The sequence below is a fragment of the Hemiscyllium ocellatum genome, chromosome 44, assembly GCF_020745735.1.
Source record: "Hemiscyllium ocellatum isolate sHemOce1 chromosome 44, sHemOce1.pat.X.cur, whole genome shotgun sequence".
NCBI classification, from domain to species: domain Eukaryota; kingdom Metazoa; phylum Chordata; class Chondrichthyes; order Orectolobiformes; family Hemiscylliidae; genus Hemiscyllium; species Hemiscyllium ocellatum.
In genome coordinates, this window is record NC_083444.1 from 11740896 (window position 1) to 11767146 (window position 26251).

The window sequence follows — 26251 nt, forward strand, 5'->3', positions numbered from 1 at the left end:
ATAGAAAGGGCGAAAGTGAGGATGGCAGAGGCTGGGGATCAGAGTGTGTTGCTGGAAAAGCACAGCAGGTCAGGCAGCATCCGAGGAGCAGGAGAATCGACGTTGCCTGATGAAGGGCGTATTCCCGAAACGTCGATTCTGCTGCCCCTCGGATGCTGCCTGACCTGCTGCGCTTTTCCAGCACCAAACTCTCGACTTTTCTCACAGGGACGTACAGCACGGAAACAGACCCTTCGGCCCAACTCATCCGTGCTGGCCCAGATATCTGAACCCAATCTAGTCCCGTTCGCGAACGGTGGAGCCTGGGTTTGAGGTCAGTCCGTGTGCATTGGAACAGCCCCGGCCCCCGCCAAGGCAACTCCCTCACCCTGTCTCTTCATCGCCCACCCCACTCCCCCGGCAACAGATGGAGGTGCAGTCACCGCCCGGCAACACCATCGGCTACGTGACCCAGACGTGGCACCCGTTCCTGCCGAAGTTCTCCGTCCAGGACGTGGAGCGGGAGACGGTGCTGAGGATCGTGGGACCCTGCTTCGCCTGTAACTGCTGCGGGGACATCAACTTCGAGGTAGGCCTCAGCAAGGCCTGGGGGTTGGAGGGGAGGGAGGTGGGGTGGAGAGGGAGGAGGGGTGGGGGGGGTGGGGTGGAGAGGGAGGAGGGGTGGGGGGGGTGGAAACACGGCACGGAGACATCCAGGGGCGGGTTTCCGGGATTAACCACATACCCTGGGCAGGGATGTTCGGGAGGAAGGGAGGGGAGGTTTCAGAGGGATGGAGGGAAGGGCGTGGCTGGGGGAGGGCGGAGAGGAGGAGGAAGAGGAGGTATCGGGGTAGTGCTGGCTCGGAATGGTGAAGGGAGAGGCAGGGGTCAGGGGGTTACAGTGAGGGGTGTGGGGTATATCAGAGAGTGTTACAGTGAGGGGTGTGGGGTATATCAGAGAGTGTCACAGTGAGGGGTGTGGGGTATATCAGAGAGTGTTACAGTGAGGGGTGTGGGGTATATCAGAGAGTGTTACAGTGAGGGGTGTGGGGTATATCAGAGAGTGTTACAGTGAGGGGTGTGGGGTATATCAGAGAGTGTTACAGTGAGGGGTGTAGGGTATATCAGAGAGTGTCACAGTGAGGGGTGTGGGGTATATCAGAGAGTGTTACAGTGAGGGGTGTGGGGTATATCAGAGAGTGTTACAGTGAGGGGTGTGGGGTATATCAGAGAGTGTTACAGTGAGGGGTGTGGGGTATATCAGAGAGTGTCACAGTGAAGGGTGTGGGGTATATCAGAGAGTGTTACAGTGAGGGGTGTGGGGTATATCAGAGAGTGTCACAGTGAAGGGTGTGGGGTATATCAGAGAGTGTTACAGTGAGGGGTGTGGGGTATATCGGAATGGGGAGGATCGGGAGAGTGAGGGAGATGGATGGAGGATGGGAGAGGACACTCTGAGGACAGTGAGAGAGGAGTGTGTCAGAGCGTGAGTCTGAGATGCAGGGATTCTGAGAGTGAGAGAGTGCGATGGCCCGGTGTTCTGCCTTTCCCGATGTCCCCTGTGTCCGTGTGTTTCAGGTGAAGCCTCCTGATGAATCCCGGAGTATTGGTCGGATCAGTAAACAGTGGAGTGGCATTGCCAAGGAGGTGCTGACCGATGCTGATAACTTTGGGGTGCAGTTCCCCATGGACCTCAACGTCAAGTTGAAAGCCTCACTCATTGGAGCGTGCTTCCTCATCGTAAGTAGCATTCCCGCCCCACTCCACTGTCCGTCTGTGCCCGTGACTCCCTCCCCTTGCCGCACGGGTGTGGGCGCTCCCAGCTCACCCCATGGGCAGGGACCCTGGCTCTCTCTCCTTCTCGGCTGGTTTGGCATCCCTGACCCGGTTCCCTCAGGCTCAGCCACTCTCGCTCCCGTCTGGCCCCAGTATCCGTGGAGAGGGAAGCAGTGGTTTCTCCGGTCTCTCGAACAGCATTCCAGGCGGATTCCCACTCCACCCTTCCCCCCCACCCCATCAACTCCGTTCGCTTTCCCTATTCCGACAAGTTTTCCACTTCCGTTTCATGGTTGAATTCCCTCCCGGCAGCAAACCTGTCCTTCTCCGATTCCAAATCCTACCTTCTCAGCCTGACCTCGAGCACCTTCTGTCTGAATCCTCTGTTTCAATGGCTGCTCCTTCCTGACCCAATCACAGCCCTCCCTGAACCCCTCGATTGGACATCCTCTGCTCAGAGGAGTCTCCATCTTGAATATTCAAGCCAGGTAATGTCCATCTGTAACACGAGACAATCTATCCATCGCCCCCTTGAAGTATACTGGTGTTACCGTCACTGAATCCCCCAATATCAACATCCTGGGGGTTACCATTGAGAGAGAATCTATCCATCGCCCCCTTGACGTTCAATGGTGTTACCATCACTGAATCCCCGCCCACTATCAACATCCTGGGGGTTCCCATTGAGAGAGAATCTAACCATCGCTCCCTTGACGTTCAATGGTGATACCATCACTGAATCCCCCAATATCAACATCCTGGGGGTTACCATTGAGAGAGAATCTAACCATCGCCCACTTGATGTTCACTGGTGTTCCTGTCACTGAATCCCCCAATATCAACATCCTGGGGTTCCCATTGAGAGAGAATCTAACCATCGCCCCCTTGACGTTCAATGGTGTTACCATCACTGAATCCCCCAATATCAACATCCTGGGAGTTCCCATTGACCAGAAATTCCCCACATAAACACACTGGCTACAAGAGCAGGTCAGAGGCTGGGACTCCTGCAGTGAGTAACTCATCCCCAAAGTCTACCCACCATCTACAAGGCATAAAGAGTGTGGGGGAATCACCCCCCCTACTTGGCTGGATGGGGGCAGCTCCAACAACACTCAAGAAGTTTGACACCGTAACTATCGGGTGGGAATGGTTTAGTTTGGGATTATGTGCGGCTCCGACTGGTTACACCGAAGGGTCTCTTTCCGGGCTGTCGGACTTCCTGACCATCCAGGGACAAAGCAGCACTCGATTGGCCCCCACCTCCACAAACATCCCCTCCCTCCCCCCGCCGACGCTCAGTGGCAGCAGTGCGCACCATCTCCAAGTGGCACTGCTAGAAATCCACCAAAGGTCCTCAGGCAGCACCTTCCAAACCCATGACCCCTTCCAAGGGGGCAGCAGATACAAGGGGAACACCACCCCCTTGCGCGTTCCCCATCCGGAGTTGGGAATATATCAGCCGTTCCTTCATTGTCGCTGGGTCAGAACCCTGGAATTCCCTCCCTAAGGGCGCCAAGTAGAGGTCCCTACACCCCATGGGACTGCAGTGGGCCCCATCATTTTCTCAGCAGCTCGTAAAATCTCCCAGCCGAGACAGCGACAGCTCCCATGTCCTCCCCCCTTCACCCCCAACGAGCGAATAAAGGACGATCCGACTCAGTTTTCCTTCCTGTCCGTTTTTCAGGATTTCATGTTTTTCGAGCGAGGGAAGAGCCGTAAACAGCGAGACGGGGTGTGGCAGTAAGTCAGCGTCGAGCGGCCAAGGAGAGACGCGTTGGAGGCCGCCAGGGGTGGGGGGGGGGGTGGGGGCTCGAGAAATTTCCCGGCCGTCCCGTGAAATTCCTGCTGTTCCCCCCCACCAAAACCCCACCCTCCCCCCTCTCTCTGTCGGAGGTGGAAAAGGAACGAGCGGGCGATCACCAGGACCGACGTAACCTCACCCCAGGGGGGGGGGGGAGGAGGTGGGGGGTGAGGGAACGGGAAACGCCAAGTGTTCCCCTGAGACTCAAACCGTTGTCAATAGGGCACAGATGTTCCGAATGTTGCCATCCCGCGCTCTCCCTGAGCCACGCCTTTGAAGGTTGTCCGAGGAAATCCTTACACCCGCGCACTTCTGTCCCGGAGCACCGTCACTCCTGCCCCTGAGCCAGGAACCAAACGCCCCTTCTACATTAAAGCTGACTCTCAAGGTGTGGAACGAATGAACGAGCGACCTCTGACCCGGGAGAAATCCGGACACCGACCTGGGGGCAACGTCCGAGCGAGGTGTTCTGCTCCTCCAGGAAAATCGCAATTCCGACAGGGAAGATTGGGAAAGCATGCCCTCTTTATGGGCAATTATTATAGTCTCGATCTGAGTGAGGGTTAATCATTGCAGAACTGTGCAGATCACTGATTGGACAGTGGGATCTCCCTGTCACTCTGCAGATCCCTGATTGGATAGTGGATCGCCCTGTCACTGTGGAGATCACTGATTGGATAGTGGGATCTCCCTGTCACTGTGTGGATCCCTGATTGGGTAATGGGATCTCCCTGTCACTGTGCAGATCACTGATTGGATAGTGGGATCTCCCTGTCACTGTGCAGATCCCTGATTGGGTAATGGGATCTCCCTGTCACTGTGCAGATCACTGATTGGATAGTGGGATCTCCCTGTCACTGTGCAGATCACTGATTGGATGGTGGGATCTCTCTGTCACTGTGCAGATAACTGATTGGATGGTGGGATCAGGGATTGCCCCCTATCTCCTGTTTATTAAAGCCGGGCAGGTGTATAGGCCCCTGGCCCAGTGTCTCCCTGACACAGTGAGGTAATGAGTGAGTGAGTGAGTAGGCCTCAGCAGCGCCTGGGAACTGTGCGAGGTCAGAACGGTGTGGGGGCGGGAGAGACCGAGGGGAGGAGGGAGGTCAGTGAGCCCCAGGGGACGGAGGACAGAAGTGAGGGAGGGAAACTGGGAGAGGTTTGAGGGAAGTAAAAAGCGGGAGGATGTTGTGGCCGTGGGCCTAGGAGCGAGAGCTGCCATTGTTTGGGAGCGCCGCTCCATGAGCCCTCCAGTGGGAGTGAGGCATGATGGGGGAACAGTCGTTTCCATGGCGGGAAGCCATCTTGGAATTATCCAATCTTTTGGCAACGGACGTTTGCCAGGCTGTTCCGTGATTCCCCCTATCCTGGACAACCACGGAGTGGGATGGAGGGGGCCTGCGCCTCTCGGGGTGCAGTCCGAAGGTGGAGGGGAGGCAATAAGTGGCCCGGGAGAGAGGAGGGGGTGAAACTGGAAGTGAGACTTGACACCTTGGCGTGGCCATTCGTGGTAACTACCCGCCAACAGACGGCAGTTGGATGTACCCCCCTCTGGTTGGAAAGGGATGGCTTCATCCCATGAGTGGCCCTCCCTCGCTTTCCATCCCCTCACCCCCCCACTCCCCTCACTGCCCCCAAACCATCACAGAACGCCAGACCACTCCTTCCCCTCGAACAGCACTCTCTTCCCGCAATCCCGTCCTGGGATAATCCCGTCGGCTACAGTTTCCACAACTTTGCAACCAAAGAGTTCAAAGGACTTTGAATCAGCAGAGATCCACGGCGTAGGGAAAGGCCCTTCGGCCCATCGCTGACACTCCGATCAGAAACAGCCACCTCCCCATGCCAATCCTATTTCCCAGCTCTCGGCCCATAGCCCTGGCATCGCAAATGCCCGTCAAAATACTTCCTAAATCTCATGAGAGTTTCTGCCTGTACCAGGCAGATTTACCAGAAACCTCTTTTTTTTAATGTCTTCCACATGGTAAGGTCCTAGGGAGTGTTGCTGAACAAAGAGACCTTGGAGTGCAGGTTCATAGCTCCTAGAAAGTGGAGTCGCAGGTAGATAGGATAGTGAAGAAGGTGTTTGGTATGCTTTCCTTTATTGGTCAGAGTATTGAGTACAGGAGTTGGGAGGTCATGTTGCAGCTGTACAGGACATTGGTTAGGCCACTGTTGGAATATTGGGTGCAATTCCGGTCTCCTTCCTATCGGAAAGATGTTGAGAAATGGTTCAGAAAAGATTTACAAGAATGTTGCCAGGGTTGGAGGGTTTGAGCTACAGGGAGAGGCTGAACAGGCTGGGGCTGTTTTCCCTGGAGCGTCAGAGGCTGAGGGGTGACCTTATAGAGGTTTACAAAATTATGAGGGGCATGGATAGGGTAAATAGACAAAGTCTTTTCCCTGGGGTGGGGGAGTCCAGAACTAGAGGGCATAGGTTTAGGGTGAGAGGGGAAAGATATAAAAGGGACCTAAGGGGCAACATTTTCACCCAGAGGGTGGTACGTGTATGGAATGAGCTGCCAGAGGATGTGGTGGAGGCTGGTACAATTACAACATTTAAGAGGCATCTGGATGGGTATATGAATAGGAAGGGTTTGGAGGGATATGGGCCGGGTGCTGGCAGGTGGGACTAGATTGGGTTGAGATACCTGGTCGGAATGGACGGGTTGGGCCGAAGGGCCTGTTTCCATGCTGTACATCTCTGTGACTCTGCATGTGCCGATGTACACATGCAGAGGAGGGCCGTCCTTTCGGTCCATCTAGCCATTCTAGAAGATGGTGGGTTGGTCTGCTTAACTTCCCTCTCTGCACAGCTTACCCCACCTCCCACTACCCCCAGTCCCAACGTCAATTCTAACCAGGAGCAGTTGGGGCCTGAAGGGCCTGTTTCTGTGCTGTCTGATTCCCCCACCCCCCTGAGGCTGTGGGGTCTGGAGTCTGACAACTCTTGAGAGTGAACCTCTCCCCCTCCCCCATCTGTGCCCTCAGATCGGTGACCCCTCCCCCCATAGTTGTGAGACAGTGTTTCCGCACCCATCCCCCTTCCTTAATTCTGGGCCTTGGCTGGGCGTCCCCTCTCGACAGTTGACCCCAAGGTTAAAGGTCAAATTCTCGCTCTGTTCGTTACCTCCCAATCAATGATTGAGGTGATGAGGGGGGAAGGGGGGGGAATGTGTTTCAAGCAGGGAGTAGCTGAGGCTTGGATTCCGGCTGGGAATATGGAGGGAGGAGGTGGGGGAGGGGGGAGAGGATCAATCCAGGTATTCGTTGGGGTGGGGGTGGAATTGGAGGGGCGTGATGCCAGTGGCCTTTATTTCAAAGGGAATGGACTCTTAAAAATTGGGAGATTTCACCAAAAAAGACTAACCGACCGTCGACGGGGGGTCAGACTGCAGCTGGAATGCCCGCGATTCCAAGCTGGGGCCTCGTATCCAAGCAGACATAGACCAGAGATGGAGAGATACGCAGTCCGGGGAATGTTCCGCTCGGCTGATCCCAGGGATGGAGGGATTATCCGGCGCGCAGAAGTCCGCAGCCCGTACTCGTCGGAATTTGGAAGAACAACAGGCAGCCTTATCGAAACGGACAGAATTCCCAGGGGATTTGACGGGAGGAGACGTGGACGGGTCAAGTCTCCCTTTTGTGTGGGAGATGCTTGCACCAGGGGAGTGAGGGCATCATAAAGGGTCGTCCGTCGATGAGTGGGGAGTTCCTTCTGTCCCAGGAGGGGCTGTGGAATCAGAAAGCGAGGTGCTGGAAAAGCACGGCCGTTCAGGCAGCGTCCGAGGGGGCAGGAGAGTCGGCGTTTGCAGAATGAGCCCTTGGTGAGGAATCGAAACGTCGACTCTCCTGTCCCCTCGGACGCTGCCTGACCGGCCGTGCGTTCCCACAGCCACGCTCTCCTCGACTCCTCATTGTCTCCTCCCAGAGGGGCCTGGACGCCGGGTCACTCGAGGCTGAGGTAGATTTCCGACTGGGAAGGAGTAACGGGGGCTGACCCGATCTCCGGTGAATGGCGGAGCGGCCTAGATGGGCCGAATGGCCCTCCTCCAGCTCACAGGACCGGGTACGGATGGAAATAGCAGGGTGGGTGGTGGGGTGCAGTTAATGCGGCCTGTTCTGGAGACGCCTCTGAGTCAGGGGTTTGGTATGGACCAGGCTCCATGTTAATGCTGACCCTTGTGTAAATAACTCACCCCTTTCCCCGAAAAGCATCATTAAAAACCTTTATTTAGAAAGTCGGCCATCTTGGTTTTTTTCCTGAGGTGGCGACGTTGACGTGGTGGTTCCAACATGGAGGCGTGAGGGGGAGGGGTGGGACTGGAATGCCCCAGCATCCCATCGTTTGGGCACCGGAGGATGGAGGGAACGCTCCCAGGGATACCCCAAACCCCGATAGTTACCCCCCCTCGACCAATTCTCACATCCGGTGGGGGGGGTCAGACTGAGGGGCTTTGGGGAAGGGAGGGGCCTCCCCTCCCCTCTGCCCGTGGGGCGCTAACAGAATGCGACGCTGTCGATATCGCTTTCGAACATTTCTCCTGAATTCCGAATGGGATATGTCTACACCCAGAGAATGGGGGCTCATTCCCGTGGGGAGTGGGGGGGAAAGAAGGGGGTACTTGCTTCCATTGGGGGGGGGGGGGGGAGTGGGGGCAGGGAATGGGGGTCTGGCTCCCATTGGGGGGAGTGAATGGGGGTGTAGCTCCCATTGGGGGGGAAGTGGGGGGAGAGAATGGGGGTCTGGCTCCCATTGGGAGAGTGAGGGGTGGGAATGGAGATCTGGCTCCCATTGGGAGGAGTGAATGGGGGTGTAGCTCCCATTGGGGGGAGTGAATGGGGGTGTAGCTCCCATTGGGGGGAGTGAATGGGGGTGTAGCTCCCATTGGAGGGGAGTGGGGGGAGAGAATGGGGGTCTGGCTCCCATTGGGGGGAGTGAATGGGGGTGCAGCACCCATTGGGGGGGAGTGGGGGGAGAGAATGGGGGTCTGGCTCCCATTGGAGGGAGTGAGGGAAGAGAATGGGGGTCTCGCTCCCAGTGGGAGAGTGAGGGGAGAGAATCAGGGTCTTGCTCCCATTGGGAGAGTGGGGAGGGGAAATGGGGGTCTTGCTCCCATTGGGGGGAGTGGGGGGGGTGGAAATGGGGGTCTGGCACCCAGTGAAGGGAGGGAATGGAGGTCACTCTCCCACAGGGAGATGGGGATGCCCTCACGATACCCTTGAGGGAGGGAGCTCCAGGATTCTGACCCAGCGACACTGAAGGAACGGCCGATATATTCCCAACTTGGGATGGGGAGGGGGGAGGGGAACATGCAGGGGGTGGTGTTCCTGTTAACTCTGAAATGCCCCATGGGACAGAAGTTGGAGGGGCAGTTAAGGACAGCGAACAAATGCCCTACGACGCCAACGTCCAGTGTAGGGTTGGAGAGAGTCGCTCTGCTCTCAGGTGGGCGAATTATTTGGAGAGCGATTTCATTGGGTGATGGGTTGTGGGTGGGGTGCGGGGACACTGACCAATCCCAACGCAGATCCCGGCCCCTCCTCCCTTCCCCCCCAGCCCCGCCCAAAGCGGGAAAAGGGCAGGTCCAAATGCGGCCCGCCATTTGGAATCGGGCGGGAGGAAGTGATGTCATTGCAAACCCCTGCGGTCCGGTCCAATCGCGTCACCGGGACTGAGCGCCAACTTCCAACGGATTGGGCCCACTGCAGGTCAGGGGTGAACCTCCCTCCCCAGGGACAGCACTTCCAAACCACCCCACACCCCACACCCCACCCTCGGGTGGGCGTCTGTCATGGGTCCCTCCTGGTCAAGGAGTTGGTAGGCAGTGCCGACCAATCAGCACGCAGGGAACAGTGCGAGAGCTGCCTTAAACCGCTCTGTCCCATGGCCGGGGTTGGGGGGGGGGGGGGGGGGGAAGGGGGAATACTCTCGGAATTTGGGGGTAATGGACATCGGGATACAGAGTCGTCGACACTGTCAGCTCACAGCGAGGGAAACAGGCAGGTTCCCGGCAAATCCCGTCCCTCTCCGTCTCAGGATTTCAACTGTGAGAGAAACGGACAAACGGTCAATTGATTCGGAAAACATTGGAGCCCTCTCATATTCCCAGGACCATCGCGGGGTCAGATACAGAGTAAAGCTCCCTCTACACTGTCCCCCCCATCAAACACTCCCCAGGACAGGGACAGCACGGGGTTGGATACAGAGTAAAGCTCCCTCTACACAGTCCCCCATCAAACACTCCCCAGGACAGGGACGGCACGGGGTTGGATACAGAGTAAAGCTCCCTCTACACTGTCCCCCCATCCCAGGATAGGGACAGCACGGGGATAGATGCCCGCTGGCCATTTGGCCCCTCCCGTGTGCAACTGCCCCCTTCTGGGTGGCCGCTCTCACCTTGCTCCGGAGCACGTACTGACTGGCATTCTCCAGGCTCCAGTGAAAATCCTGCAGGATCCGACGGCATTCCTCCTGGGAACGCTGGCTAATGTTGTACAGCTGCTGGATCTGAGGGAAAACCAGACGGAAAACCGAGGGAGGGGGAGGGAGAGGGTGGGTGGGAGAGAGAGGGAGGGAGGGAGAGAGAGAGAGAGAGAGAGAGAGAGATAGAGACAGTGGGAGAGAGAGAGAGTTAGACAGAAAGAGGGAGAGAAAGACCAACCGAGAGAGGGAGGGAGAGTGAGAGACACAAAGAGAGAGAGAGAGAGACGGAGGGACAGAAAGAGAGAGATTGAGAGAGTGGGAGACAGAGGTAGAGAGATAGAAGAGGGAAAGGAAGAGGAAAATAGAGAGATGGAAAGATGAGAGGGGAGCGAGAGGGGGAGCGAGGGGGGGAGCGAGGGGGGGAGCGAGGGGGGGAGAGAGAGGGGGGGAGAGAGAGGGGGAGAGAGAGGGGGGAGAGACAGGTAAAGACGAGAGGGGAGATTCAGAGAGAGAGGGAGAGACGAGAGGGGAGAGAGAGGGAGTGAGAGTCAGAGAGAGAGAACAGAGGGGAGAGAGAGGGAGAGGCAAGAGGGGAGAGAGACAAAAAGAGAGAGAGTGAGACGGAAAGAGAGAGATAGAAAGAGGGAGAAAGAACGTGTGAGAGAGAGAGAGAGAGAGAGAAAGAGGGAGACAGAAAAAGAGAGAAAGAATGGGGGGAGACAGAAATAGAGAGAGTCATTGAGTCATCCAGCACAGAGACACGCCTTTCGGCCTAACCAGCCCATGGTGAACATGATCCCAAACGGAACCAGTCCCACCCATCTGCTCCTGCTCCCTATCCCTCTAACCTTGTCCTATTCCTATTCCCATCCAAATGGCTTTTAAACGTGGACCTGTATCCACCACTTCCTCTGGCAGCTCATTCCACACACCAACCACCCTCTGGGTGAAATAAAGTTGCCCCTTTTATCCTCTCACTGTAAACATTTGCTCCGCCCCCCCACCCCCCAGTTTTAAAATCCCCCCACCCCAGGGAAAAGACCCTTGCCATTCCCCCTATCCCTGTCCCCTCATGATTTTATAAACCTCGATAAGGTCAGACTTCAGCCTCCGACCCTGCAGCCTATTCCCTGTAACCCTACCCACCTCGCCCTTCCCCATTCCCGGGAACATTCACCCTGAACCCTGTGTGGCCTAACCTTTTACTAACCAGTGCAGAACCTGGTCAAAGGTTTTACTGGAGTCCACGCGGACGATGATTACCGCTCTGCCCTCATTAACCTTCTTGGTTAGTTAGTCTGTGAGACATTTACCCTTTGCATCCCTAATCAGTCCTTGCCTCTCCAATCCTCTCTCTGAGAATCCCTTACCCACCACAGATGTCAGATTCATCGGCCTATAGTTCCCAGGCTCCCCCTCACAGCCTTTCTGAAACACACTCATGGTGATAGATGATAGAAACATCTCTTCCCTAACTTCCCAGAATGTCCTGGGATACACTCGAGCTGCTCCCGGGATTTATCCATCTTTATGTCTTTTTGTAAGGCCCTCCTCTATTTTCAAGTATTTATTTCCCAGCCTCCACGTCTTTCTCCACGGTAAAAACTGACACAAAATATTCATTTAGTATCTCTCCCATCTCCTGACGTTAACGCACAGACAATCTCGGTGATCTGTAAGGGGCTGTATTCTCTCCCTAGACACTCTTTCACTCTTAATGTACTTGTAGAATCTCTTTGGATTATCCCTAACCTTATCTGCCAAGGCTCCCTCTCCTTAGCCCTCCTGGTTTCCCTCTTAAGAATGCCCCTATACCCTTTATACTCAGTCTCCCCCTCTGTCTCTCTCTCTTTCAGTCTCTCTCTTTCTCCCTCTCTGTCTGTCTGTCTGTCTCTCTCTCTCTGGCACTCTGTCTCTCTCTCTCTATCACTCTCGCACTCTGTCTCTATCTCCCTCTGTCTCTCTGTCTCTCCCTCTCTCTGTCTCTGTCTCTCTATCTCTATCTCTATCACTCTTGCACTCTGCCTCTGTCTGTCTGTCTGTCTGTCTCTCTCTCTGTGTCTCTCTCTCTCTCTCTCTCTCTCTCTCTCTCTCTGTCTCTGTCTCTCTATCTCTATCTCTATCCCTCTCGCACTCTGTCTCTATCTCCCTCTGACTCTCTGTCTCTCTCTCTGTCTCTCTCTCTGTCTCTCTCTCTGTCTCTCTCTCTGTCTCTCTCTCTGTCTCTCTCTCTGTCTCTGTCTCTCTCTCTCTCTGTCTCTCTATCTCTATCTCTATCACTCTCGCACTCTGTCTCCGTCTCCCTCTGTCTCTGTCCCTCTCTCCCTCTCTCTCTCTCCCTCTGTCTCTCTGTCTCTCTCTCCGTCAGTGTTTCTCTATCTCTATCACTCTTGCACTCTGTCTCCGTCTCCCTCTGTCTCTGTCTCTGTCCCTCTCTCTCTCTCCCTATGTCTCTCTGTCTCTCTCTCTGTCACTGTCTCTCTATCTCTATCCCTCTCGTACTCTGTCTCCGTCTCCGTCTCCCTCTGTCTCCGTCTCCCTCTGTCTCCCTCTCTCTCTCTCACACTGTCAGTTGATCTCTAATATATGACTCCTTATTCTTGAGTGGGATCGTTACCCATCCATTGTTCCCTATTCTTACCCACTGTACCGTTCACTCTAACCAGACCACAATGCCTCTGAACTCTCGTTATCACACTTCCTAAAGCCTCTAACTTGTCAATTGTTCTTTGACCTGCAAACAGCCTACTCCAATAAACTTCTGAAAGTCCCGGACTTATACTATTAACATTTGCCTTACTCCAACTAAGAGGGAGAGAGAGAGAGACAGAGTGCGAGAGAGAGAGACAGAGAGAGACAGAGTGCGAGAGAGAGACTGAAAGAGACAGAGAGAGACAGAGTGCGAGAGAGAGAGACAGAGTGCGAGAGAGAGACTGAAAGAGACAGAGAGAGACAGAGTGCGAGAGAGAGAGACAGAGAGAGACAGAGTGCGAGAGAGAGACTGAAAGAGACAGAGAGACAGAGTGCGAGAGAGAGACTGAAAGAGACAGAGAGAGATAGAGTGCGAAAGAGAGACTGAAAGAGACAGAGAGAGACAGAGTGCAAGATAGAGAGAGATAGAGAGAAAGAGATTGAAAGAGACAGAGACAGAATGCGAGAATGAGAGATAGATAGATAGAGAGAGAGACAGTGTGATATAGAGAGACAGAGAGAGAGATTGAAAGAGACAGAGACAGAGAGACAGAGTGCGAGAGAGAGAGAGAGAGAGAGCAAGAGACTGAAAGAGATAGAGAGAGAGTGCAAGAGGGACAGAGAGAGACAGACAGAGAGAATGCGAGAGAGACAGAGAGAGTGCGAGAGAGACAGAGAGAGTGCGAGAGAGAGAGTGTGAGAGACAGAGAGAGTGCGAGAGAGACAGAGAGAATCCGTACCTAATGACAGACCTTGTCCACGTTGTTCCCTCGCTGCCCCCTAGCCCCTCACCTAGCCCTCGAGCCTGTCTGTGCCTCAGGTTGTCTGCCAGCAGCTGCCTGGCACCATGCCCACCCCCCCAGTGCCCCCGCACCTTCAGGTGTTGGATGGCTCTCTGCAGATCAAAGCTGGTGGCTTGCAAAGCCTCCTGGCACTCGTCCGTGGTAACCCCATGGACGGCCTCCTGCACCTGAGGGAGGGACAGAGAGAGAGAGGGAGGGAGGGAATGGGGGAGAGGGAGGGAGAGAGAGAGGGGAAATGAGGGAGAGGTAGAGAGAGAGGGAAGGAGGGAGAGGGAGGGAGAGAGAGAGAGAGAGAGGGAATGGGGAGAGAGAGAGAATGAGGGAGAGGGAGGGAGAGAGAGGGAGAGAGAGAGGGAGGGAGAGAGAGAGAGGGGGAATGGGGGGAGAGGGAGGGACAGAGAGAGAGGGAAGGAGGGAGAGGGAGGGAGGGAGAGAGAGAGGGAATGGGGGAGAGAGAGAGAATGAGGGAGAGGGAGGGAGAGAGAGGGAGAGAGAGAGGGAGGGAGAGGGAGGGAGAGAGAGAGAGAGGGAATGGGGGGGGAGAGAGAGGGGGTGAGAGAGAGAGGGGAGGGAGGGAATGGGGGAGAGAGGGAATAGGGAGAGGGAGGGAGAGAGAGAGAAGGAAGGAGGGAGAGGGAGGGAGAGAGAGAGAGAGGGAATGGGGGAAAGGGAGGGAGAGAGAGAGAGGGAAGGGGGAGGGGGAGGGAGAGAGAGAGGGAATGGGGAGAGGGAGGGAGAGAGACAATGGGGGAGGGGGGAGAGAGATAGAGGGAATGGGGGAGAGGGAGGGAGGGAGAGAGAGAGAGGGAAGGGGAGAGGGAGGGAGAGGGGGAGGGCGAGAGAGGGAAGGGGGAGATGGAGGGAGGGAGAGAGAGAGAGGGAAGGGGAGAGGGAGGGAGAGGGGGAGGGCGAGAGAGGGAATGGGGGAGATGGAGGGAGAGAAAGAGAGAGAGGGAATGGGGAGACAGATGGAGAGAGAGAAAGGGGAGAGGGAGGGGGAGGGAGAGAGAGAGAGGAGGGGGAGGGGAGGGAGAGGGAGAGGGAATGGGGGAGGGGGAGGGAGAGAATGAGGGAGAGGGAGGGAGGGAGAGAGAGAGAGAGGGAAGGGGGAGAGGGAGGGAGAGGGAGGGAATGGGGAAAGGAAGGGGGAAAGGGAGGGGGAGAGAGAGAGAGAGAGAAAGGGGAGAGGGAGAGGGAGGGAGAGAGGGAATGGGGAGAGGGAGGGAGAGAGAGAGGGAATGGGGGAGAGAGAGAGAGAGAGGGAATGGGGGAGAGAGAGGGAGAGAGGGAATGGGGAGAGGGAGGGAGAGAGGGAATGGGGAGAGGGAGAGGGAGGGAGAGAGAGGGAATGGAGAGAGGGAGGAAGAGAGAGAGAGGGAAGGGGGAGAGGGAGGGACAGAGAGAGGGAGAATGGGGTAGAGGGAGGGAGAGAGAGGGAATGGGGAGAGGGAGAGAGAGAGAGGGAATGGGGAGAGGGAGAGAGAGAGAGGGAATGGGGAGAGGGAGGAGAGAGAGAGAGAGAGAGAGGGAAGGGGGAGAGGGAGGGACAGAGAGAGGGAGAATGGGGTAGAGGGAGGGAGAGAGAGGGAATGGGGAGAGGGAGGGAGAGAGAGGGAATGGGGAGAGGGAGGGAGAGGGATTGGGGGAGTAGGAGGGAGAGAGAGAGAGAGAGAGAGGGAATGGGGTAGAGGGAGGGAGAGAGAGGGAATGGGGAGAGGGAGGGAGAGAGAGGGAATGGGGAGAGGGAGGGAGAGGGATTGGGGGAGTAGGAGGGAGAGAGCGAGAGAAAGAGGGAGAGAGAAAGAGCACTTCAATCATCAAAATCTGGGACATCAACGTGTCCGAGTGAGTGTGTCTGAGTGAGTGCGAGTGAGAGTGCGAGTGTTTGTGTGAAAGTGTGTGAGTGCATGTGGATGAGAGTGTGAGTTTGTGTGTGAGTTTGTGTGTGTGTGTGTGTGTGTGTGTGTGAGTGAGCGAGCGTGTGTGCGTGTGTGTGTGTGTGAGAGTGTGAGAGTTTACCCTCTCCCGAACAGCCCTATCTCTGCCCCTGTGAGACTGGGGTGGGATTGGGGCCGGTCTCAGACCAGCCTGAGCCCCGGGTGGAGATCAACCCCCTCAGGCCTCGGGCCTTTTCCCTCACACCCTCCAGGGCCTACTCCCGAAGGCTGAGCTCTCGGTGTTGGGGGGGATGGGGGTGCGGGGTAGCCTACCTGGGCCTTGAATGGGGAATGGGGAATGGGACAGCATGATGAAGGCCTTTGGGGTCAATGTGTCAATGCTACCTCGCAGTCGACACGACCAGATTCCCGGCAGGCTGCGGTTGCTAGGCCCCGTCGGTTGCCGTGGAGACAGAGGCTCCCTCGGTGCTGACGTACCCGGTTGATTTTATCCTGTAGGCTCCCATGGCGGTGACTGGCTGCCTCTGGGTAGGCCGCTGTTTCCTCTGACGGCCCCCTGTGGAGGTAGTTGCCGCGGGAACCTCGCACTCTTCCTTGCGGCTCGTTGGGCCTAGTTGCCCTGGACTCCTTCCTGGGGTCCGCCTGGTAGTGGTGGGGGACGGCAGGTTTGGACTGGGCCTCATTCCCAGGCTGGCCCTCGCGTTCCTGCGGCCCCCGCTGACTGGGCAGTGCCATGTCTAGCCGAGGCCAGGCCACAGACCAGCAGTTGGGCCTAAGCTTAGGCTGTGAGGGTTTGAGTCGAAGCTTGCCCACGGCGTCCTCTGCTTCGGCGGCCCAGCGCTTTCCTTCCCGTGAGCCCCTCCTGGGTTTCTCGCCCCCACTTGGTGGCCCAGGGCGACTTGCAGCCTGCCCACCACGCTCCCGGGGAACCCTGGCTTTCGGAGCTGGGGCTGGGTCGGCCAACCTCTCCTTGGTATCGATGTTCGAGTCCAGGCTGCGCGAGAGACCTGGGAGATCGGAAACAAAAAAAACCCACACATACATACAGGCTGAGGCCTAGTCACTCACCGTCAACAACAACAACAACCGCCTCTTGCCTGGAGCTGGGGAGTACAGGCAAGTGGACTACATTCCTGTAGCAGCCCAAAGATGTCTACCCCACCCACACCGTTGTAACCATGTGGCAACCGATTGGTGCACCGTTAGCTGGAGATCTGATAACCTCTTTTTTTTAATGTCCTCCACATGGTAAGGTCCTAGGGAGTGTTGCTGAACAGAGAGACCTTGGAGTGCAGGTTCATAGCTCCTTGAAAGTGGAGTCGCAGCTAGATAGGATAGTGAAGGCGGCGTTTGGTATGCTTTCCTTTATTGGTCAGAGTATTGAGTACAGGAGTTGGGAGGTCATGTTGCGGCTGTACAGGACATTGGATAGGCCACTGTTGGAATATTGCGAGCAATTCCGGTCTCCTTCCTATCGGAAAGATGTTGTGAAACTTGAACATGTTCAGAAAAGATTTACAAGGATGTTGCCAGGGTTGGAGGATCTGAGCTACAGGGAGAGGCTGAACAGGCTGGGGCTGTTTTCCCTGGAGCGTCGGAGGCTGAGGGGTAACCTTATAGAGGTTTATAAAATCATGAGGGGCATGGATAGGATAAATAGACAAAGTCTTTTCCCTGGGGTGGGGGAGTCCAGAACTAGAGGGCATAGGTTTAGGGTGAGAGGGGAAAGATATAAAGGGACCTAAGGGGCAACATTTTCACACAGAGGGTGGTATGTGTATGGAATGAGCTGCCAGAGGATGTGGTGGAGGCTGGTACAATTACAGCATTTAAGAGGCATCTGGATGGGTATATGAATAGGAAGGGTTTGGAGGGATATGGGTCGGGCAGGTGGGACTAGATTGGGTTGGGATATCTGGTCAGCATGGACGGGTTGGGCCGAAGGGTCTGTTTCTGTGCTGTACATCTCTATGACTCTTATCTGCAGTTCCTACGGATTTTTAAAAGCCGGGATGGTTTGGCCAGAACGGTATAGGGCACCAGTCAGACCCCAGCTGGAACATCGGCCATAGTTTTGGGGCCTTGTATCCAAGCAGAGACTGAACGGAATTAGAGGCCGTCCGGAGAAAGGTGCGCTCGGCTGATCCCGGGGACGGAAGGAGAGGTTGAGTGGGCCAGGTCCTGTAATCATGGGAGTTCACGGGAATATGAGAGGGGGGGAAGCTGCAGCGAAGTTGGAGGGGGGAGGGAGCGGGGAGAGGATAGAGATGGAGACGGGAAATGGTTGGTGAAGACCGAGGGACCAGTCCCTCAGCGACACCCAGCCGTTACCTCTGCTGTTTCACCAAATCGTCAAAGGTTTGCACCGTCCGTCAGGACCCTTTCGCAAGAATGCCAATTCGTGGGCCGAGTGGGGATGGGGAGCGACGTTGACCCAACGCGAGAAACTCCCGGGAATTTGCTATCCATTTGCAAATGGATTGGATGGGGGATGGGGCGCAGGGGAAGAGGAAAGGGTGAGTGGGGTAAGGGTTTGGGAAACTCCAGGGGACGATATATCAATGAAAGGATGTCGAATCTCGACACCCCTCCACTCTCTGACTCCCTCACGCCTAGTTCCCCGCCTTCAGTCCGGAACCCCTCGACCTCACCCCGTCACTCCCCCCATTCTGTCTCTCTACCCCTCCCGCTCGATGCCAACATGCCCACCTTACCTGACATCTTGATGAGCTGTATTGGTTTCTCTGAGAGGTAACCCCACATTTTCCTGCGGGATCAGACAGAGAGAGAGAGAGAGAGACAGAGATCATCAAATCAAAGAATCCTGTTCCGCGTGGAAGCAGGCCATTCGGCCCATTGAGTCCACATTGAGTCTCTGAAGAGCATCCCAACCCCACTTTTCCCACGGCTAATCCACCTAACCCTGGGCACTATGGGTAATTTAGCACGACCAATCCACCCTAACCTGCACATCCTGAGCACTATGGGTAATTTAGCACAGCCAATCCACCCTAACCTGCACATCCCTGGGCACTATGGGTAATTTAGCACGGCCAATCCACCCTAACCTGCACATCCCTGGGCACTATGGGTAATTTAGCATGGCCAATCCACCCTAACCTGCACATCCCTGGGCACTATGGGTAATTTAGCACAGCCAATCCACCCTAACCTGCACATCCCTGGGCACTATGGGTAATTTAGCACGGCCAATCCACCCTAACCTGCACATCCCTGGGCACTATGGGTAATTTAGCACGGCCAATCAACCCGAACCTGCACATCCCTGGGCACTATGGGTAATTTAGCACGGCCAATCCACCCTAACCTGCACATCCCTGGGCACTATGGGTAATTTAGCATGGCCAATCAACCCGAACCTGTAGCCGGGCAGAGACTACAGACTATAAAATCCTACTCCCAACACCATCAATAAATAGTCCCTCATACTCGCAACCTTTAACCCCAAGGCCTGGTCATACCAAGGGACTTTTCTGTGGCCTCTTCCCAGACGCCCACCCCTGGGTTATACCGGAATGCTCCCAAATTCTGAGACAGAATTCCCAGACAATCAGGATCAAGGAATGCTGTGGCCAAGGAAGCAAACAAGACCAGGGGCAGTGCCAGGGCGAGGCCTGGATGAAGCCTGGGACTTGCCTGCCCACTCACTGAGAGGCCAGGCCTGGGGGACTCACTCATTGACTTTATCCGGAAAGCCCCAGGATCGCCGAGGGTCGATGTCCAAGTGGGCGGTGTGAACCAGGCTGCTCCGGACCGGGGCGCTGATGGTGGGACCGGCCCGGTTCGACACGGGAGTGATGCAGGCTGGAGGGAACAGGCCAACCTGCAGGGTGTTCCTGTTCTGTCCTCGCCAGAACACCAGCTCGGGCCTAGAGACGAGGAGGTGGGGGGTTGGGGGGAGTGAGGGGAGGGAGGGGGAGACGGAGGGGAAGGGAGTGGGGAGAGAGACAGAGGGGGGAGAGCGAGAGGAAGAGAGAGGGGAGAGGGAGGGAGGGAAGGGAGAGGAAAAGGGAGGAGGAGAGGGAGAGAGGTAGATGGAGGGGGAGGGAGACAGAGAGGGGGAGATAGAGAGAGAGAGAGAGAAGGGGAGATGGAGAGAGAGAGTGGAGATGGAGAGAGATGGAGACAGAGAGGGGGAGATAGAGAGAGAGAGAGAGAAGGGGAGATGGAGAGAGAGGAGGGGAGATGGAGAGAGATGGCGATAGAGAGGGGGAGATAGAGAGAGAGAGGAGGGGAGATGGAGAGAGATGGAGACACAGAGGGGGAGATAGAGAGAGAGAGGAGGGGAGATGGAGAGAGAGGGGGGGAGATGGAGAGAGAGGGGGGGAGATGGAGAGAGAGGGGGGGAGATGGAGAGAGGGGAGACGGAGAGAGAGGGGGGGAGATGGAGAGAGAGGGGGGGAGATAGAGAGTGAGGAGGGGAGATGGAGAGAGAGAGGGGGAGATGGAGAGAGAGGAGGGGAGATGGAGAGAGATCGCGACAGCGAAGGGGAGATAGAGAGAGAGAGGGGGGGGAGATGGAGAGAGAGGGGGGGAGATAGAGAGAGAGTGAGGAGGGGAGATGGAGAGAGAGAGGGGGAGATATAGAGTGAGAGAAAGAGAGGAGGGGAGATGGAGAGAGAGAGGGGGAGACAGAGAGAGAGAGAGGAGGGGAGATGGAGAGAGAGAGGGGGAGACAGAGAGAGAGAGAGGAGGGGAGAGGAAAGAGAGGGAGGGAGATATAGAGAGAGAGGGAGAGGGAGATGGAGAGAAAGAGAGGAGGAAAGATGGAGAGAGTGGGAGAGTGAGTGGCGATGGAAGGGTGGGGAGATTGAGAGAGGGAAGTGAGGGGAGAGAGAGGGGAGAGAGAGAGTGGGAATGAGTGCGGAAGAAGTGGTGGAGGGGTCAGAGACAGCAAATGAAAGAGAGAACAGGAAAGAGATAACGAGACAGAGAAAAAGAGTGAGAGAAACAGAGAGGAAAAGGGGAACAAGAGAGGAGGGGGAGGAAGAATGAGGAGGGTCAGATCACAGACAGAGAACAAAAAACATTAGGCAGAGAGTTACCCCCCCCATTGTAACGCTCTCTGATATAACCCACACCCCTCACTGTGACACTCGCTGATATACCCCACACCCCTCACTGTGACACTCTCCGATATACCCCACACGCCTCACTGTGACACTCTCCGATATACCCCACACGCCTCACTGTGACACTCTCCGATATACCCCACACCCCCCACTGTGACACTCTCCGATATACCCCACACCCCTCACTGTAACACTCTCCGATATACCCCACACCCCTCACTGTCACACTCTCCGATATACCCCACACCCCTCACTGTAACACTCTCTGATACACCCCACACCCCTCACTGTAACACTCTCGATATACCCCACACCCCTCACTGTAACACTCTCCGATACACCCCACACCCCTCACTGTAACACTCTCCGATACACCCCACACCCCTCACTGTAACACTCTCCGATACACCCCACACCCCTCACTGTAACACTCTCCGATACACCCCACACCCCTCACTGTCACACTCTCCGATATACCCCACACCCCTCACTGTGACACTCTCCGATATAACCCACACCCCTCACTGTAACACTCTCCGATATACCCCACACGCCTCACTGTGACACTCTCCGATATACCCCACACGCCTCACTGTGACACTCTCCGATATACCCCACACGCCTCACTGTGACACTCTCCGATATACCCCACACGCCTCACTGTGACACTCTCCGATATACCCCACACGCCTCACTGTGACACTCTCCGATATACCCCACACCCCCCACTGTAACACTCTCCGATATACCCCACACCCCTCACTGTAACACTCTCCGATATACCCCACACCCCTCACTGTCACACTCTCCGATATACCCCACACCCCTCACTGTAACACTCTCCGATACACCCCACACCCCTCACTGTAACACTCTCCGATATACCCCACACCCCTCACTGTAACACTCTCCGATACACCCCACACCCCTCACTGTAACACTCTCCGATACACCCCACACCCCTCACTGTAACACTCTCCGATACACCCCACACCCCTCACTGTAACACTCTCCGATACACCCCACACCCCTCACTGTCACACTCTCCGATACACCCCACACCCCTCACTGTCACACTCTCCGATATACCCCACACCCCTCACTGTAACACTCTCCGATATACCCCACACCCCTCACTGTAACACTCTCCGATATACCCCACACCCCTCACTGTGACACTCTCCGATATACCCCACACCCCTCACTGTGACACTCTCCGATATACCCCACACCCCTCACTGTAACACTCTCCGATATACCCCACACCCCTCACTGTGACACTCTCTGATATACCCCACACCCCTCACTGTGACACTCTCTGATATACCCCACACCCCTCACTGTAACACTCTCTGATATACCCCACACCCCTCACTGTAACACTCTCTGATATACCCCACACCCCTCACTGTGACACTCTCTGATATACCCCACAACCCTCACTGTGACACTCGCTGATATACCCCACACCCCTCACTGTAACACTCTCTGATATACCCCACACCCCCCACTGTAACACTCTCTGATATACCCCACACCCCCCACTGTAACACTCTCTGATATACCCCACACCCCCCACTGTAACACTCTCTGATATACCCCACACCCCTCACTGTAACGCTCTCTGATATACCCCACACCCCTCACTGTGACACTCTCCGATATACCCCACACCCCTCACTGTGACACTCTCTGATATACCCCACACCCCTCACTGTGACACTCTCTGATATACCCCACACCCCTCACTGTAACACTCTCCGATATACCCCACACCCCTCACTGTAACACTCTCCGATATACCCCACACCCCTCACTGTGACACTCTCCGATATACCCCACACCCCTCACTGTGACACTCTCCGATATACCCCACACGCCTCACTGTGACACTCTCCGATATACCCCACACGCCTCACTGTGACACTCTCCGATATACCCCACACCCCCCACTGTAACACTCTCCGATATACCCCACACCCCTCACTGTAACACTCTCCGATATACCCCACACCCCTCACTGTAACACTCTCCGATATACCCCACACCCCTCACTGTCACACTCTCTGATACACCCCACACCCCTCACTGTAACACTCTCTGATATACCCCACACCCCTCACTGTAACACTCTCTGATACACCCCACACCCCTCACTGTAACACTCTCCGATACACCCCACACCCCTCACTGTAACACTCTCCGATACACCCCACACCCCTCACTGTCACACTCTCCGATATACCCCACACCCCTCACTGTAACACTCTCTGATATACCCCACACCCCTCACTGTGACACTCTCCGATATACCCCACACCCCTCACTGTAACACTCTCCGATATACCCCACACCCCTCACTGTAACACTCTCTGATATACCCCACACCCCTCACTGTAACACTCTCTGATATACCCCACACCCCTCACTGTGACACTCTCCGATATACCCCACACCCCTCACTGTAACACTCTCCGATATACCCCACACCCCTCACTGTAACACTCTCCGATATACCCCACACCCCTCACTGTAACACTCTCCGATACACCCCACACCCCTCACTGTAACACTCTCCGATACACCCCACACCCCTCACTGTAACACTCTCTGATATACCCCACACCCCTCACTGTAACACTCTCTGATATAACCCACACCCCTCACTGTGACACTCTCTGATATACCCCACACCCCTCACTGTGACACTCTCTGATATACCCCACACCCCCCACTGTAACACTCTCTGATATACCCCACACCCCTCACTGTAACACTCTCTGATATACCCCACACCCCTCACTGTAACACTCTCTGATATACCCCACACCCCTCACTGTAACACTCTCTGATATACCCCACACCCCTCACTGTAACACTCTCTGATATACCCCACACCCCTCACTGTAACACTCTCTGATATACCCCACACCCCTCACTGTGACACTCTCCGATATACCCCACACCCCTCACTGTAACACTCTCTGATATACCCCACACCCCCTCAATGTAACACTCGCTGATATACCCCCGTGTTGCCCTCCCTCAGGGTGATGAGGGGGTGGAGGGGGAGGGGTGGTACCTACCTGCTGTCGATGAGTGTGAGTCGGTCGTTGAGTTGCATTCTGAGTTTGCCGGCTTCGTTAAAATCCTGAACAGCTTTCACCTCGGCTGGGCACGCCTTCCAGAGAGAGGGCAGGGATTACCTCCTTCAGTCATTCCCTCTGCCTATCCCTCACTCCCTCTCCCTCACTCACTCACCGTCCCCCTCACTCACTCACCGTCCCCCTCACTCACTCCCCATCCCCCTCACTCACTCCCTATCCCCCTCACCCACTCCCCATCTCCCTTACTCACTCACTGTCCCCCTCACTCACTCTCATCCCTCTCACTCACTCTCATCCCTCTCACTCACTCCCCATCTCCCTCACTCACTCACTGTCCCCCTCACTCACTCACTGTCCCCCTCACTCACTCACTGTCCCCCTCACTCACTCCCTATCCCCTCACTCACTCCCCATCCCCCTCACTCACTCCCCATCCCCCTCACTCACTGTCCCGCTCACTCACTCCCCATCCCTCTCACTCACTCCCTATCCCCTCATTCACTCACTCCCCATCCCCCTCACTCACTCCCCATCCCCCTCACTCACTCCCCTTTCCCCTCACTCACTCCCCTTTCCCCTCACTCACTCCCCATCTCCCTCACTCACTCCCCATCTCCCTCACTCACTGTCCCCCTCCCTCACTCCCCATCCCCCTCACTCACTCCCCATCCCCCTCACTCACTCCCCATCTCCCTCACTCACTCCCCATCCCCCTCACTCACTGTCCCCCTCACTCACTCCCCATCCCCCTCCCTCACTCCCCATCCCCCTCCCTCACTCCCCATCCCCCTCACTCACTCCCCTTTCCCCTCACTCACTCCCCATCCCCCTCACTCACTCCCCATCCCCCTCACTCACTCCCCATCTCCCTCACTCACTCCCCATCCCCCTCACTCACTCCCTATCCCCCTCACCCACTCCCCATCTCCCTTACTCACTCACTGTCCCCCTCACTCACTCTCATCCCTCTCACTCACTCCCCATCTCCCTCACTCACTCACTGTCCCCCTCACTCACTCACTGTCCCCCTCACTCACTCACTGTCCCCCTCACTCACTCCCTATCCCCTCACTCACTCCCCATCCCCCTCACTCACTCCCCATCCCCCTCACTCACTGTCCCGCTCACTCACTCCCCATCCCCTCACTCACTCACCGTCCCCCTCACTCACTCCCCGTCCCCCTCACCCACTCACCGTTCCCCTCACTCACTCCCCATCCCCCTCACTCACTCACCGTCCCCCTCACTCACTCCCCGTCCCCCTCACTCACTCACCGTCCCCCTCACTCACTCACCGTCCCCCTCACTCACTCACCGTCCCCCTCACTCACTCCCCGTCCCCCTCACCCACTCACCGTTCCCCTCACTCACTCCCCATCCCCCTCACTCACTCCCCATCCCCCTCACTCACTCCCCATCCCCCTCACTCACTCCCCATCCCCCTCACTTACTCCCCATCTCCCTCACTCACTCCCCATTCCACTCACTCACTCCCCATTCCACTCACTCACTCCCATCCCTCTCACTCACTCCCCATCCCCCTCACTCACTCCCCATCCCCCTCACTCACTCCCCATTCCACTCACTCACTCCCATCCCTCTCACTCACTCCCCGTCCCCCTCACCCACTCACCGTTCCCCTCACTCACTCCCCATCCCCCTCACTCACTCACCGTCCCCCTCACTCACTCCCCGTCCCCCTCACTCACTCACCGTCCCCCTCACTCACTCACCGTCCCCCTCACTCACTCACCGTCCCCCTCACTCACTCCCCGTCCCCCTCACCCACTCACCGTTCCCCTCACTCACTCCCCATCCCCCTCACTCACTCCCCATCCCCCTCACTCACTCCCCATCCCCCTCACTCACTCCCCATCCCCCTCACTTACTCCCCATCTCCCTCACTCACTCCCCATTCCACTCACTCACTCCCCATTCCACTCACTCACTCCCATCCCTCTCACTCACTCCCCATCCCCCTCACTCACTCCCCATCCCCCTCACTCACTCCCCATCCCCCTCACTTACTCCCCATCTCCCTCACTCACTCCCCATTCCACTCACTCACTCCCCATTCCACTCACTCACTCCCATCCCTCTCACTCACTCCCCATCCCCCTCACTCACTCCCCAGCCCCTCACTCACTCCCCATCCCCCTCACTCACTCCCCATCCCCCTCACTCACTCCCCAGCCCCTCACTCACTCCCCATCCCCCTCACTCACTCCCCAGCCCCTCACTCACTCCCCAGCCCCTCACTCACTCCCCAGCCCCTCACTCACTCCCCAGCCCCCTCACTCACTCCCCATCCCCCTCACTCACTCCCCTTTCCCCTCATTCACTCCCCATCTCCCTCACTCACTCCCCATCTCCCTCACTCACTGTCCCCCTCACTCACTCCCCATCTCCCTCACTCACTCCCCATCGCCCTCACTCACTCCCCGTCCCCCTCACTCACTCCCCGTCCCCCTCCCCGGTGAAGGTGGGGGTGGGGGGTGGGGTGGTTTTACCTCCTTGAGGAGGGGTCTCAGGGCGGCGAAGCTGGGCCGTTGCTCAGGGTCCGCGGCCCAGCACTGCAGAGCGACCGAGTACATCGCTGAGGGACAGTCCAGGGGCTGCTCTAGTCGCCGCTTCTCCCGGTCAATCAGCAGCAGTATCTGCCCAGAGAGAGGG

At 56.5% G+C, this 26251-nt stretch overlaps 2 protein-coding genes across 5 annotated transcripts in view; one reads left to right on the top strand and one right to left on the bottom strand.

Moving 5' to 3' along the window:
* LOC132835313 (phospholipid scramblase 2-like) overlaps window positions 1-6781 on the top strand; it is a 43005-nt gene extending 36224 nt beyond the window's left edge. Inside the window, exons 6-8 of the mRNA XM_060854758.1 lie at window positions 407-568; window positions 1558-1719; window positions 3443-6781. Coding sequence (XP_060710741.1) covers window positions 407-568; window positions 1558-1719; window positions 3443-3502 — 384 coding nt within the window. The 3' untranslated portion in view covers window positions 3503-6781. The remainder of the gene's footprint in view (window positions 1-406; window positions 569-1557; window positions 1720-3442) is intronic.
* A 998-nt stretch (window positions 6782-7779) lies between these two features.
* Window positions 7780-26251, bottom strand: part of LOC132835311 (activated CDC42 kinase 1-like) — a 74450-nt gene continuing 55978 nt past the window's right edge. For 3 of the 4 annotated variants that reach the window (XM_060854754.1, XM_060854757.1, XM_060854756.1), the window contains 8 exons: window positions 26089-26235; window positions 23558-23652; window positions 19074-19268; window positions 18093-18145; window positions 15856-16385; window positions 13552-13647; window positions 9960-10070; window positions 7780-9607 (listed from right to left, as the gene is read on the bottom strand). In XM_060854754.1, the coding sequence (XP_060710737.1) occupies window positions 9596-9607; window positions 9960-10070; window positions 13552-13647; window positions 15856-16385; window positions 18093-18145; window positions 19074-19268; window positions 23558-23652; window positions 26089-26235 (1239 nt within the window). In that variant the 3' untranslated portion in view covers window positions 7780-9595. The remainder of the gene's footprint in view (window positions 9608-9959; window positions 10071-13551; window positions 13648-15855; window positions 16386-18092; window positions 18146-19073; window positions 19269-23557; window positions 23653-26088; window positions 26236-26251) is intronic. The other variant, XM_060854755.1, reaches the window with a different exon arrangement.